The sequence below is a fragment of the Panthera pardus genome, unplaced genomic scaffold (assembly GCF_024362965.1).
Source record: "Panthera pardus isolate Hobbes unplaced genomic scaffold, ASM2436296v1 HiC_scaffold_6, whole genome shotgun sequence".
Lineage (NCBI taxonomy): Eukaryota > Metazoa > Chordata > Mammalia > Carnivora > Felidae > Panthera > Panthera pardus.
This window is the reverse complement of record NW_026526991.1, coordinates 17,994,423-18,008,744: the sequence shown is the minus strand read 5'-3', so window position 1 is coordinate 18,008,744 and position 14,322 is coordinate 17,994,423. Positions and strand designations below refer to the sequence as shown.

At 42.2% G+C, this 14,322-nt stretch overlaps 1 protein-coding gene across 1 annotated transcript; it reads right to left on the bottom strand.

Annotated features, from left to right (window-relative positions):
* Positions 1-2,347: 2,347 nt before the first annotated feature.
* Positions 2,348-10,033, bottom strand: LOC109265433 (protein BRAWNIN). Its single transcript, XM_019446625.2, has 4 exons — positions 9,841-10,033; positions 9,397-9,514; positions 3,127-3,267; positions 2,348-2,690 (listed from the first exon to the last, which is right to left on the bottom strand). The coding sequence occupies exons 2-3, from the start codon at positions 9,502-9,504 to the stop codon at positions 3,172-3,174; spliced, it is 204 nt and encodes a 67-aa protein (XP_019302170.1). The 5' UTR covers positions 9,505-9,514; positions 9,841-10,033; the 3' UTR covers positions 2,348-2,690; positions 3,127-3,171.
* Positions 10,034-14,322: the final 4,289 nt, after the last annotated feature.

Here is a 14,322-nt window from a genome sequence, read left to right as displayed (position 1 = left end):
GTCCTCTAGCAGACAGAAAGGGAAAAGCATTTCTTTGTAGCAGAGAAACCTGGCAGAAGCTCCCTTAACCTAGTGATCAAGGTTAATATCAGTCAGGATACAGCAAGGGTAAGCCTGGTGTATAATATAGTTCACGGTTCCTTGGCTTTGACACCTACACCACGGTGATGTAAGAGGATGGCATCCATGGAAACCGGGAGAAGGCACGTGGGGATTCTACCATCTTTGCGGTTTTCCTGTAAATCTAGAGTGACTCCAAAATAAGACTGTCTCTTAAAACACCCATAACCCTACAACAGAGATAACTAGATGATGAGTGCTGGTCCTCAGCAAGTGATCATTTAATTTCTTTTGAAGCGTATTATTTATGAGAAACTGGTTTCTGTACTTTGACTAGTTGTGTAGCCATCTGAAATGGTAGTCTAACTGTGGCTAGGGAGAGAAAATCTGAGTTGTATATTCAGAGATCCTATGTGTGAGAGGAAATTCTGTGGAAACTAACTTTACTATGATAACTTTAATATTAATTATAATACAGCTTTACTGTTTTGTTAGGGACTGAATTTTCCTGATGATCTAGGACGCTTTTCTGGGCTTCTTGTATTTCTGTTGGTTGTATGCTTCCTACTCCTCCCTCCAAGCTATTTTTCCAGGGTTAATTTGCAATAATCACTTTAATGGCTACCTTACTTGAATGTGTATCTTTTTTAAAATCTGTTTCTTTTAAGAAATAAAACGGGAGCTCCATCAGTCATCGTCATCGGGAAACATGCTATAGTTAAGATGTGGCTTCTTTTTGTGATACGATGTTTTATTATTAGCTATTAGTTGTACTAGTTTCCAATTTTTTGGCCACTATAGATTACCATTTTTAATAAAGATTGTTATAAAGAAATTAAAGCCATCGCATTGCATTAAATTAATAACATCGGAAACTTGCTCTTCAGAGTCCTCCAATTGCAAATTCTTGAGTTTCCATTGTTTCCAGCAGGAAGCTTAGAAAGGCTTGTACTCCCTCAGTTTTTGGAAAAGCGAGCAGCTATGTCCAAGACACTTCGCATAACTGTTTGACCTAATTTAATTACCAAACAACTTGCAACTGGTCCATCTTGAGTTGTTTTCTCCCACAGCTTTATTAAGGAAGAATCTAGTACTATTGATTTTTGGCTTGTAGGTCACCTGATTTGGTTCTCCAGGAAGCACTAGAATGGAGTTTTTAGTATACAGAATGTTTGTTAAGGAGTGCGCTTAAATCAGCACCTGTGGAAGGAAAGGAAATGGGATGGAGCACAGGGAGAAGGGGAGAAGCAACGCATGTCCAAAGATGGCCCCAGCCAGCCCACAGGGAACTGAGCCACAAGGGGCCCCTCAGAGTTGTGCCGAATGGCAGGAGGCATGTGGCTCTGAGCAAGGCCACTCTAGCTGATAAAATCCCTGCAGAGGCCAAGACAACCGAAGGCTGCTCCGTGTTCTGCATTTACGGCCTTATTTACTGCCTTTCCTCAGGGAGTCTATTCCCGCATTTCCATGGCCGCCATAATGTATATTTTTCATAACGGGTTAACTTCAAAACAGGAATACATACATACTTTGGTGAAAGTCACTTAGAATCCTTAGAATTAGCACTTTACTGGGGTGCTCAGTTAAGCATCCGACTCTTGGTTTCACCTCAGGTCATGATCTCAAGTTTGTGAGTTCAAGCCCTACATTGGGCTCTGTGCTGACCCGGCAGAGCCTGCTTGGGATTCTCTCTGCCCCTCCCCCACTTGCTTAATCTCTCAAAAATAAACAAACATGAAAAAAAAATCCTGAAAATTTTTCTTGGAAAAATAGCCCTAAGTAGAGAGCCAACTCCTCTATCAATTACTTTTGTCCTTTATAAACTCAGAGGAAGACTTGAAATATGTGTATTACTTTCCTAGGGCTGCCATAACAAAGTACCACCAACTGGGTGGCTTAAAACAATGGAAATGGATTCCCTCCCAGTTCCGGAGGCCAGAGGTCTTAAACTCCAGGTGTCAGCCAGGCCACGCGCTGAGACTCTGGCTAGAATCCCTCCTTGCTTCTTCCTGGCTTCTGGTGGTGGTCCGCCATCCTTGGTGCTCCTGGGATCGTAGTTGCATCCCTCCGGTCTCTGTTGTCACCTAGCATTCTCCTAGTGTGTGTGTGTTCTCTTCTTGTAAAGACACCAGTCATGTTGGATTAGGACGCACCCTGACGACCCCGTCTTAACTTGGTTATATTTGCAAAGAACCTGTTTCCAAATAAGGTCACCTTCACAGGTACTGGGGGTTAAGACTTCAACATCTTTTGAAAGAGGACACAATTCACCCAATTACAAAGCTCATTTAAGCTTTTCAGTTATTTTAAAATTTATTTTGTAAGAATAATTACATAGTAACATGGTTTCTCAAATTTGGGGGTAAAGAACTTGGCGACAGTCCAAGTGACATCTTTCATAATTTTGTCAAGTACACAATTAAAGAACTTCAAACTCTGGAGCGCCTGGGTGGCTGAGTCACTTAAGCATCTGACTTTTGATTTATGCTCAGGTCATGAGCTCTTGTGGAATCGAGTCCTGCATTGGGGTCTGTGCTGACAGCACGGAGCCTTGGGATTCTCTCCTTCCGCCCCTCGAGGACCCCGATTGCACGATTGCACGTGCACACGTTCTCTCTCTGAAAAATAAACTTAAAAAAAAAAAAGAACTTCAGACTTTAAATATTTCAACTTAATTCAGTTTAGTAGCACTTTCCAGTTTTGGAGAAATATTAACTTCATACCATAAGCTTTCAGTGTCAATGGCACTTTTATTATAGTTAATTCAGAATTCCCATTATGCCATGATAGTCAAGCTTCTTCAGAGAAATAGCCCAGAATTATAAGGGCAGGGAACACTGCAGACATTCTTTCTCACATAATATTCAAGACTAAGTATCTATTCAACCACATGCAAAGAAGCTGATGATACATATTTTGGCAGTTTTCGAGAAATAGTGGTCAATCCATAATCAAATCTCAACGCATCAGCTAACACCCAAGCACCTCCTCCTGCAGTTCGCACTGCATTAGGTGTTTAAAGACAAGCAGTTGACTCAACAGACTTTAAAAAGATGTATTTAATACTTAAAATATTCACGGAGTTCTTGACAGAGTTGTATTTTGAAGTTTCTATTGCTGAGAAACTTGAGGTTCATATTGTCTCTTTTTCAGTCCCAGAAGCTCCGTTTTGAGTTCTCCAGGCTTTGGTGGAATTTCAGGTATTGTCTATCAAACAAAACAAAAAAACACAGATGCCGGTGCTTTCTTAGACTGTAATTGTGACCTGAAAGGCATCAAAGAACGTAAAAAAGTAGAACAAAAAGTCCCTGCACTTTTCATAAATCACTCAATCATAAATGTGCACTCAATCATAAATCCTAATTATAAGAACCTGTGTCCTCAGTATTACAGGACTCACAGAGGGAGAGTTTCCATCAACATTAAATGACAGATCACAATTTTAATAAAGCTTTCCACATTTTGAAACTCATTCCCGCACCACTTACTCTCCACCATGTGCCTGGCACAGAAAACAGGTATTAGAAATCAACTGATTTATTCAAAAACAGTAAGTGCCTATTATGTGCAAATTATAAAGAGAAAAAAAAAAAAAACAACTGACTTCAAGAGAAGTGGTCAGGAAAAGCTTGACGTGACAGCTTTAGTGACACAGTGAGATATAATTCATATGCCATACCATTCACCTGTTTAAAGTATATGATTCCAATTCAGTGGCTTTTGGTATATTCACAAAGGTGTGCATCCCTCATACAATAAATTCTAGAACCTTTTCATCACTCCAAAAAGAAACCCTGTGCCCATCAGCTGTCACTACCATTTCCACACAATCCTGCCCCACACTAAGCCACTGCCCTGGGCAACCATTAATCTTTTTGTCTCCACAGATTTGCCTATTCTGGACATTTCACATAAATGGAATCATATAACATGTGGTCTTTTGTGAGTAGTTTCTTTCACTTGGCATGTTTTCAAGGTCTGATCCATGCTGTCAAATCTATCTGTACTTCATTTCCTTTGAGGACAGAATAATATTCCATTAAAAGGATAGACCACGTTTTACTTATCCATTCACCAGATGATGGACATTTGGGTTGTTCCCACTTTTTTACTCTTATGAATAATACTTCTGTGAACATCTGTCTGTGTGTACAAGTTTTTGTGTGAACGTATGTTTTCATTTCTCTTGGGTATAAACCTAGATGTGGAATTGCTAAGTCCTATGACTCTATGTTGAACTGGGTCAGGAACTGCCAGACTGTTTTCCAAAGCAGCTGCACCATTTTACATTCCTATCAGCACCGTAAGGGGGTTCCCGTTACTCTACATGCTCACCAACACTTCTCATGAGCAGTCTGGTTTTGTTGTTTTTTTTTTTATTAAAAAAAATTTTTTTTAACGTTTATTCATTTTAGAGACAGAGAGAGACAGAGCATGAATGGGGGAAGGTCAGAGAGAGAGTGAGACACAATCTGAAACAGGCTCCAGGCCCTGAGCTGTCGGCACAGAGCCCAATGTGGGGCTCGAACTCACAGACCGCGAGATCATGACCTGAGCCGAAGTCGGTCGCCCAACCGACTGAGCCACCCAGGCGCCCCCAGTCTGGTTTTTTTAATTATAGCCATGATAGTGGTTATGAAGTGGTATCTTACTATGGTTGTCATCTGCATTTCCCTGATGGCTAAAGACGCTAGCATCTTTCCATGGGCTTATTTTGTCTGAAAAGGTGCCTTCTGAACAAAGACATGAAGGAGGGTGAGGAAAGCGGCCACGCAGATATCTAGGAGTGTTTCGGGCAGAAGGAACCACAAATGCAGAGGATCTGTGGCAGGAACGTGCCTTTACGCACAAGGAAAATCAAGGTGGTCAGCACAGCTGGCATAAAGTATTCGACTAGAAGTTAGGAAGAGACGAGGACAGAGGGGAAAAGTGGGTGCAGAGATGCAAAACCAGTGGAGAGTTCTGAGCAGAGGAGTGACATGACCTGACTCAAGCCAAGCGTAAAAAGAGGACAATGGCTTTTATTGAGGAAAGACTGGAGGGGAGCAGGGGTGGAAGGCAGAAGCCAGACCAGGGAGCTAACACAGTCCCTGAGGTGGGAGGTGACTGACAGTGGGTCGAACTAAGTGGCAGCAAAGGAGGTGGTGAAAAGCAGTGAGATTCTGGATATATTCTTCAGGTTAAGCCAATGGGATTTGCTGTCATGCACAGTATGAGACAGGTGTTAAAGAGGACTGCTAGGTTTGGGCCTGAACAACGAGAACAATGGAGTCACCATCCACTGTGATAGGCAAGACTTCAAGGGCAGGTCTGTTGGAGGAAGGCCAGGAGCTCAGTTTTGAACATGCTCACTGCACATCCACGTGGAACTGTCCAGAATGATTCAGAGACATGTCTCTTTCTATCAGCTATCAGCTTCCCCTGTAAGGTCCTGAGGAAAGGGACCACATCGTAATCTCATTTCTTACAACCCTATGAGGTTATAAAAAGCAGGCAAAAACTGTGCTCCATGAATAAATCATTGCTCAGGACCCTTATAAGCTCATAAGATTATAGAGAAAATCTTTACTCTAATTATTTTATATAAAACTGCGAGATTATTCTGGTATAATTTAAATCACATCAAAAATCTCAATAGCTTTTCAATGCCTGAAGTCCAAATACCGTGATCTGGTTCATTTTACCCTTTGTCTCCTAACAACTAATTAATCCTAAAGAAATAAAATAGTTTAGGAAAGAATATGGGGTTTGGGGTTTGGGGTCAGGGTCAGAGTCAGAGGAGACGTAGGGACTTAAGAGACGTGCTTCACAGAAAAATTCTCATTTGGAAGTGAAAATGACTTTCCACAAAAATCAGTGATGAGAACTGGAATAAAAGCCAGAGTAACTTGTCTGACAATTTCCTATCTTAAACTAGTCCTAAGATGTTGACATTCCAATCCCTTTAATACAAGCAAAGAATATAGTTTGTTTCCTGTCCATTAAACTGTGAAAAAGAATTAATTTAGAAGGGCTCTTTTTTCCCCCAGGTCACAAAAGGAAATTATATGGGGGCGCCTGGGTGGCTCAGTCAGCTGAGTGTCCGACTCTTGATTTTGGCTCAGGTAATGATCCCAGGGTTGTGGGATGGAGCCCAGTATCCAGCTCCACACTGATCATGGAGCCTGCCTGGGATTCTTCCTCTTTCTCTCTCTCTCCCTCCCTCCCTCCCTCCCTCTCATTCCCACTGCCCCTCTCCCCCACTCACACATGCTTTCTCTCTCTAAAATAAAAAAAACAAAAAAAAGGACAAAAAGGAAATTATATGAAATCACAAAGCCCTATAAAATATAATATACTATACTGTACATCTGAAACTAATATAACACTGCATGTTAACTGGAATTAAAAGAATTAAAGAAAAGAATGAAAAGAAAAACCTTAAAAAATAATGAAGTACAGTAACAGCAGGTTTCAAATTTCTACAAAGTATATACAACCACCCACTTACACACACAGGCACACATGTGGAGTAATTTCAGTTGCCAATACATTACAAAACTAAAATGATAATTCAACTTTTATTAAAAGAAAGATAGCACTTTTCTTTACAAAATATGTAATATATATAATATAGATTTTTATATATTATATATATACATAGTATATAACTTTTAAAAGACTAAAAAGTTTACTGACATCAAAATTTAACAACGTTGGGGTGCCTGGGTGGCTCAGTTGGTTGAGCATCCAACTTCCGCTCAGGTCATGATCTCGCAGTTCATGGGTTTGAGCCCTGTGTCGGGCTCTGTGCTGACAGCTCAGAGCCTGCAGCCTGCTTAGGATTCTGTGTCTCCCTCTCTCTGCCCCTTCCCTACTCATGCTCTCTCTCTCTCTCTGTCTCTCTCAAAAAATGAATAAACGTTAAAAAAAAAATTTCTTTTTTAATTAAAAAAAACAATGTCAGCAGAGGTTCTAAACAGCAGTTTCTGTGTATATGGTTGTGTCTGGAGACGACCAAAAATGAACACTTTAACATGAGTCCTGAGACTGCATTTTTTCGACCACCCATTGTTTTGATAATAAATAGATTATAAATTAAGGAAAACAGAACCAGTAAAAGTAATGCAAAAGTAAATGAAACTGCAAAGAAAAGCTCAAGCAAAAGCACACTTTGTATCCCAGGACAGAGTGTCCGCCTTGCATCCTTGCCTCCATTCCTGTTCTGAGGAGCTGAGCTGCACAACTCGAAAAAGCATCCTTGATGCTGCTCGCTTAAGACAGTACTGAGCACCCGCTCTAGGCAGCCATCAAGGTGTCTTCTGCTCTGGGCTCCACCCAGACCTTCCAGCTGTAAAGACTGAAAGACCCCTACAAAGGCCAGAGGTTGTTACAACAGTGAGTCATTGCCAGAACAGCACCAACAGACGCAGGTAAAGAACACAAATCCTTTAAATGTTAGTAAAGCATCCAGCATCCTACACATAGCTGGCCAGCCCTAGCTGTTGTCAAGTCCCTAGAGAGGTACCCTACTGCTGATGTCATCACCCGATCAGGATGAAGTGGCCTGAGACGCTTCAGTATGGTCCTTCTAGAGATTGTGGTTTCATGCTGCCTCTTCTCAAGGTCCGAGCAGCAACCTTGCATAGTCCCACTTATAATGAGAAGAGTGAATCAAAGGGCAATTTTTTGGTCAATTCCCCAGGGTCAAATAACAGGCATTCCTTCCTCTGTGATGCCTGCCTGATGTCAATTCCTCATGAATTAATGACTCAATTGCATTTCTGTGGAAGGTTCTTACACCTTTTGGTCTCCACTAAGTATCCTTGATGCATCCCCAGAACTCAAAGGAGAAGTCTATGGTGCTAAGAAAGAGCTACTTCAGCATTGTTTGTACAAAAACTAGGTACCACCAAAATGTCACTAGGGGATTGATTATATAATATATGGAACAACATATAAGGAAATGCTATTCTATGGTCAGAAAGAAAAAAGGCTATTGATATAAACATGTGTCTATTCATATAGATTTTAACCGAAACCAGCAAGTTACAGAGAATTGTGTATATGAATGCCTATTTACATATAAACTCTGTGTGTGTGCTTATTTCAACAACAGTAAAAGTCTGCAAGTAGACACTAATCAAAAAATGGTAGACGTGTGGGGAGCAGACTGGGGAAAGGGGGTTTTAGTAAATGGGAAGGAGGGATTTGCACATTCTCATCTACACGCCTGAATTCAAGCTGAATGTTGTACGTTGGTGTTATACTACTTTATTAACAGGATCCAAAAAGAGAAACGCTAAACAGAAAGCTTGGGCTTCAAATCCTCAGTAAGCTATGTGATCTTGGGAAATCATGTTCACTCTTCAGAACCTCAGTTTCCTCCTCTGAAAACAAGAATACCTCCAAAACCGTCGTTGTCAATTCACTAAAACTAGAAACACAAATGGTTGGTTCTCTGTGTTACCTGTCCAGAGTCCAGGCAGAAATGACCGTTCCCTATGCGGTGCTCCAAACCACTCTATTCACACCTGTAGCATAATATCTAGCACACACTTGTCATTCTTTCGCTGTGCTTCCTTGCCTCCACCTCCACCAGACCAGAAGTCTTCAAAAGCACCTGTAATTCCCAGTTCTAACTCAATGAAGGCTTATTAAAATTAATGTAAGTTTCTCCCTCTTTTGAATGCCTATATTCCCTCATTCTTCAATCATTAAATATTTATTGAGCATTTACTACATTCTAAGCTCCTTCCTAGGTGACTGAGATACAAGGGTGAACGACGCAGGTCCAGTCCCTTCATGGAGATTACATTCTGGTGGAGGAAACAAAGAGCAAGTCAATAGACAAAGGAATAAAATACTTGCAAACTGTGACAAGTCCTTTCCAGAAACAAAGAACAGAGACATAATAGCACAGAAGCAATCCTTTAGGAACTGTCCAAAGGACCTTCATTGCTGGAGGAGATATTTGAGCAGAGACCTGACGTTTTGAAGTAGGAAACCAACCCCAAGATCTGGGAGGAAAGCATTCCGGGATGAGAAAAAGCATGGCCTTGAGATGGGTACAGGCTTTATGAGTTTGAGAAACCGCAAAGAAGCCAGTGTGGCTGCAACAGTGGGAACAAGAGGTAAATGGCAGATTCAGGCCAGTGGTAGGCAGGTGACAGGCTAAGACCCCTGTAAGGCCTTGTTAAGAACAGGTCATGCATTGCTCTTAATGCAATGGAATGCCATCATAAGGCTTCAGGTCCAAAGCAGAGGTGCTTCTAATTTCGTTTTAAGATGGTCTGCGATGCTGGGAGGAGAATGGAGTGGTCCAGGAGCCAGGACCACAGCCCCTCCTGCACTCACCAGGTCCGGCAGGTAGTACCTGTGCACCACTTCGGCCCCGGCGCACATGGCCAGGAGGCTGGCGGCGAACATTTTCAAGTAGGTGGCCCAGGACACGCCCGCGGGCATGGTCGGTGGGCTAGACGGGGAGGAAAGGCGGAAGGTGTTAGAACGCTCCCAGCTCAAGACGAAACAGGCCACCGCGTTCTCTCCCACCCCGCGCCCCGTGTCCCCAGTTACGAAATGAGCGCGCTGAGGGTCCGAACGCCCCCTCCACGCCCGAGAGCAGCCTCCCAGGGGCTCTTAGTGTCGGGGCTGGGCTTTTGGAACTTAAAGGCAGATCTTGCACATCAAGCGGAAAGCCGACACCTGGTGGCTTCCCCGCGACCCTATCAACCCTAACAGAAGGGAAACTGCACACCGCACTCCCTACTGGCCCTAACGGCGCGCCCGGGGAGACCTTACCGCGAAGTGCTCTACTTTCCGCAGACTGTCCCACCACGGCCGGAAATGCGCGGGGGTAGTAGCCGACAGCCAGCGGGCGGAACCAAAAGTACAGGGCCTGGGAGCCGCATCGGACCAGAAAGTTGGGGGCGCGGGCACGTGACCAGGCAGAGTTGGGACTTTGGGCCGGAGCCGTTGCCTATTCTTTGTCTCTCTTTTTTTTTTTCTTTTCTGTTTTCTCTTCTCTTCTCTTTCTTTTTCTTTTCTTTTCTTCCCTTCCCTTCCTTTTTCTTTTCTTTCAACTTAATTCGGGCTCATGACTCTCCCTACAGTAAGATCTGCCATATAGTCGGCTGTCGAATTTCGGGCTCGGAGCTGGCAGGATTATTGTCCCCGGTTTGTCCTTTCACACGCCCAAGAAAGTTGCTTGCGTTTACCACCTTTTTAGGAGGGGGTGGAGGTTGGCATGCTGACCAGGACGTGCTCAGATGAGGTCACCCTCTAGTGAGTGAAGTTAAAAGCTCTCTCTGTTCTTGTGCCCGGCGTCCTTTGACCTGAAGCAAAGGCACACTCACACTGTTTCCTTAGGCTGCGGGGCTACTGGAAAAAAAGAAAACTGAAGTCGACATTGTTTAATCTGTTCATATTTAGATTGTGCTATGACTATGAATTGATTTTTGTTGAGAAAAAGATAACGCAAGACTATATTCTGAAGGCTTTTGGTTGTATATAAAACATGAATCATGATACACTCAGCTTTTAAACACTTTTATGGAGGTATATTTGACATAAACCACATATTCTAAATATGCAAATTGATGAGGTCTGGCATTTGTACACCTGTGTGACCATTACCACAATCAAAATAATTAACATATCCATCACACGAAAAGTTTCTCTGTGCCTCTAATTCCTCCCACAGTCTCCTCTGGATCAACCACTGACCTGCTTCCTGTCACAACAGATAAATGTGCATTTTCTAGAATGCTCTGTAAATGGAATCCTGACATACTGTCTTGGTCTAGCTTACTTCATGCAGCACAATTATTTTGAGATTCATCCACATTGCTGCATGTATCACTAGTTCACTTCGTTTTACTGCTGAGTATAATTCTACCACAATTGGTTTATCCATTCACCTTTGGTGGACATTTTGGTTGTTTCCAGTTTGGGGCTTATAGGAATAAGGCTTTTATGAACAGTAAAATATATCAAAAAGACTAATATACAGGCCTGTGAACACATGCTCCGTTTCTGTTGAATACTTTCCTAGGAGTAGAATGGCTGCAGCATATAGCAGGTAGGAGTATAGTCAACTTTTTAAGAAATTGTCAAGCTGTTTTCCAAAGTAGGTATCCAGTTTCACACTCTCACCAGCCGTGTTGACAGCTCCAGTTCTTCTCCATCCTCTTCCAACACCTGGTCTGGTTAATCTTTTTAATTTTTAGGGACTCTAATAAGTTGGTAATGGTGTCTCATGACTAATGATGCTAAGGATCCTGTTGTATGCTTATATTTGGTGACATATCTGTTCACATCTTTTATCCATTTTTTATTGTGTTTGGTTTTTTATTATGAGTTTAGTCATCTTTATGTATTATGGATATAAATCTTGTATCAGATAGATTTGACCTGTAAATATTTTCTCCCCGTCTATAGCTTGTCTTTACTTTTCCTTAATAATCTTTTGAAGAGCAGAAGCTTCTAACTTTAATGAAGTCCAATTTTCAATTTTCTCTTTTATGGATCATGCTTTTTGTATGCACAGGGCAAACACCCAGGAGACTGGCCCTGCCTGCCAGCAGCAGAAACGATTTCCTATCCAAGAGCCTAGCTTCTTACTTCTTGAGCTCACCACTCAGAAAACTTCGCCTTAATTTCTGCAATATTCTCCCCTAATTCATTCACTTAAAAGTACATAGGGGCTACACATTTATTCATGTTATTTAGTTAACATGGGTTTCATGTTAGAAAGGAGCTCTCAGGTTAACTGATTTAAATAGATGCCTCAGAAAACAAGTAATTTTTGTTTATTTGGGATCTTGCTCTGTATCTCACATTCCTGTCCCTGAGAAGTGAAAGCTACATCAGATTTCAAACATTAATCAAATTCCTGACATATCTGTTGAAAATGGCAGATACTGATTAAATTCCATATTAAAGGTCAGAGGTTATTTTCTAAAAACAGTGCAGAAAATAAATTAACTTCTATTAGGATAATTACACTCTTTCTAAAAAATTTTTTTAAATTATACATTCTTGGGGCGCCTGGGTGGCTCAGTTGGTTGAGCGTCCGACTTCAGCTCGGGTCATGATCTCACAGTCTGTGAGTTCGAGCCCCGCGTCGGGCTCTGTGCGGACAGCTCAGAGCCCGGAGCCTGTTTCAGATTCTGTGTCTCCCTCTCTCTCTGACCCTCCCCCGTTCATGCTCTGTCTCTGTCTCAAAAATAAATAAACGTTAAAAAAAAATTTTTAATTATACATTCTTATGGGGCGTGTGGGTGGCTTAGTTGGTTAGGCGTCCGACTTCGGCTCAGGTCATGATCTTGCAGTTTGTGAGTTCGAGCCCTGCTTTGGGCTCTGTGCTAACAGCTCGGAGCCTGGAGCCTGCTTCGGACTCTGTGTCTCCTTCTCTCTCTGCCTCTCCCCCACTTGTGCTCTGTCTCTATAAAAAAATAAGTAAAATGTTTAAAAATTTTAAATTATACATTCTTATAAACTAAGAAAGGATATACTTTAAAATTCTTGAGATAGAATATGTAATAAGAAGTTTCAGGACAAGATCTTTAAGGCAAGATAAATACCGGCTTAGCACAGCTAAAACTGATTTGGGGGGCACCTGGGTGGCTCAGTTGAGCGTCCGACTTCAGCTCAGGTTATGATCTCGTGGTTCATGAGTTTTAGCCCCACATTGGGGGCCAACTTGGCTTTAACTCACAACCGTGAGATCATGACCTGGGCTGAAGTCAAAAGTTGAATGCTTAACCAACTGAGCAACCCACGTTCCTCTATCTTTTGAGTTTTCTGCCATGAGTCCAAAATCATTTTATGCAGTGCCCAACTCCCATTCATATTGTAGTCTGTCAGTAACGAGTCCTATGTATGTGTATCTTGTGTCTCTCTTCTTAGAAGGACACCAGTCATTAGATTTAGGGCCCACCTTAATCCAGTATGACTTCATCTTGACTTGATTACATCTGCTAAATAAGCCCACATTCACAGATACCAAGTGCACACAAATGTGAGGGAGACAGTATTCAATTCAGCACAAGCTCCTATCACCTACTCAAAAACTTAAGTACATAAGTGAAAGTTTAAACATTAACTGGAAAAAAATGTTCAAAGGCTCATAAATTTTCAGAATAAGAAAAGTCAGGGGCGCCTGGGTGGCTCAGCTGGTTAGGCGGCCGACTTCGGCTCAGGTCATGATCTCGCGGTCCGTGAGTTCGAGCCCCGCGTCGGGCTCTGTGCTGACAGCTCAGAGCCTGGAGCCTGTTTCGGATTCTGTGTCTCCCTCTCTCTGACCCTCGCCTATTCATGCTCCGTCTCTCCCTGTCTCAAAAATAAAACGTTAAAAAAAAAAAAGTCAACTCTTTTGAAGCCTAGAAAATCTTGTATTCTCCCCTAAAATGAATGTTCGTTAAAGCCCCCTGACACACAGATTTTTTTCTAAATCATTTGCTTGGAACATGTAGCGACTGCCCCAGGGCAACACCACAAATACCCCATTTTACAAAATAAAGCTTAAGTATTAAAGAGCTGTAATAAAAGGCTGAGTAGATACAAGAGAGTGTGTGAACCACAGGTCTCCTCATTTGCTCCCTCTCATTTGGTAGAATAAACTCCATTATAATGGCTTTTCAAGCTTTTTTTGATTGTGATTCACAGTAAGAAATACATTTATAGGATCATGGTATGTACGTACGTTTGTATGTGTAAACAAAACAATACTTACGTTTATTATAAACGCTTTAACACTTGTTATTCTGTTGTATTTCTCCTAATGCTTAGTTTCAGGACCCACTTGAAAATCTGCAGTTTGGAAAACCCTCCCCCATAGTAAACCCTGTTGATAATAAGATGCAACTGACTGACAGAACAATAGCTAAGAAGGAAGCAAGTTTACCAGGTTCCTCACAGGGAGAGGAGGCATTGGGAGGAAGAGGGAAACAAAGTGAAGTAACTGGCTCTTCTTTTGCTGTTGTCCAATCATATAAGGTTTCTTTGAAGTAGAGACATATTTGGGAAAGATTGGAGACGGACATTTCTCCTAGGCTTCCACAAACTCTGGTGGGCAAGGCTCACAAGCACAAGTTTGTCTTCCAGATTCAGAGGGTTAGAGAAAGACTGACAGGACAGGAACCACTTTGTTGCAGTTGCTTCACCGTTTCCTGGTTTGATGTCCTGCTCCCCAGCATCTCTACCAGGAAACTCTTCCTTTTGCAAGGCAGAACTGAGCAGAGGCCCCTGGTCTGCGGAGGTCACGACTGGAGCTGGCAGACC

What these genes read in the sequence shown, in the direction of transcription:
- LOC109265433 (XM_019446625.2), bottom strand. Translation starts at nt 9,504, where the DNA reads ATGCCCGCGGGCGTGTCCTGGGCCACCTACTTGAAAATGTTCGCCGCC. An exon ending in GGTACTACCTGCCGGACCTG is followed by an intron (nt 3,268 to 9,396) that starts GTGAGTGCAGGA and finishes TTTGTTTGATAG; the next exon opens with ACAATACCTGAAATTCCACC.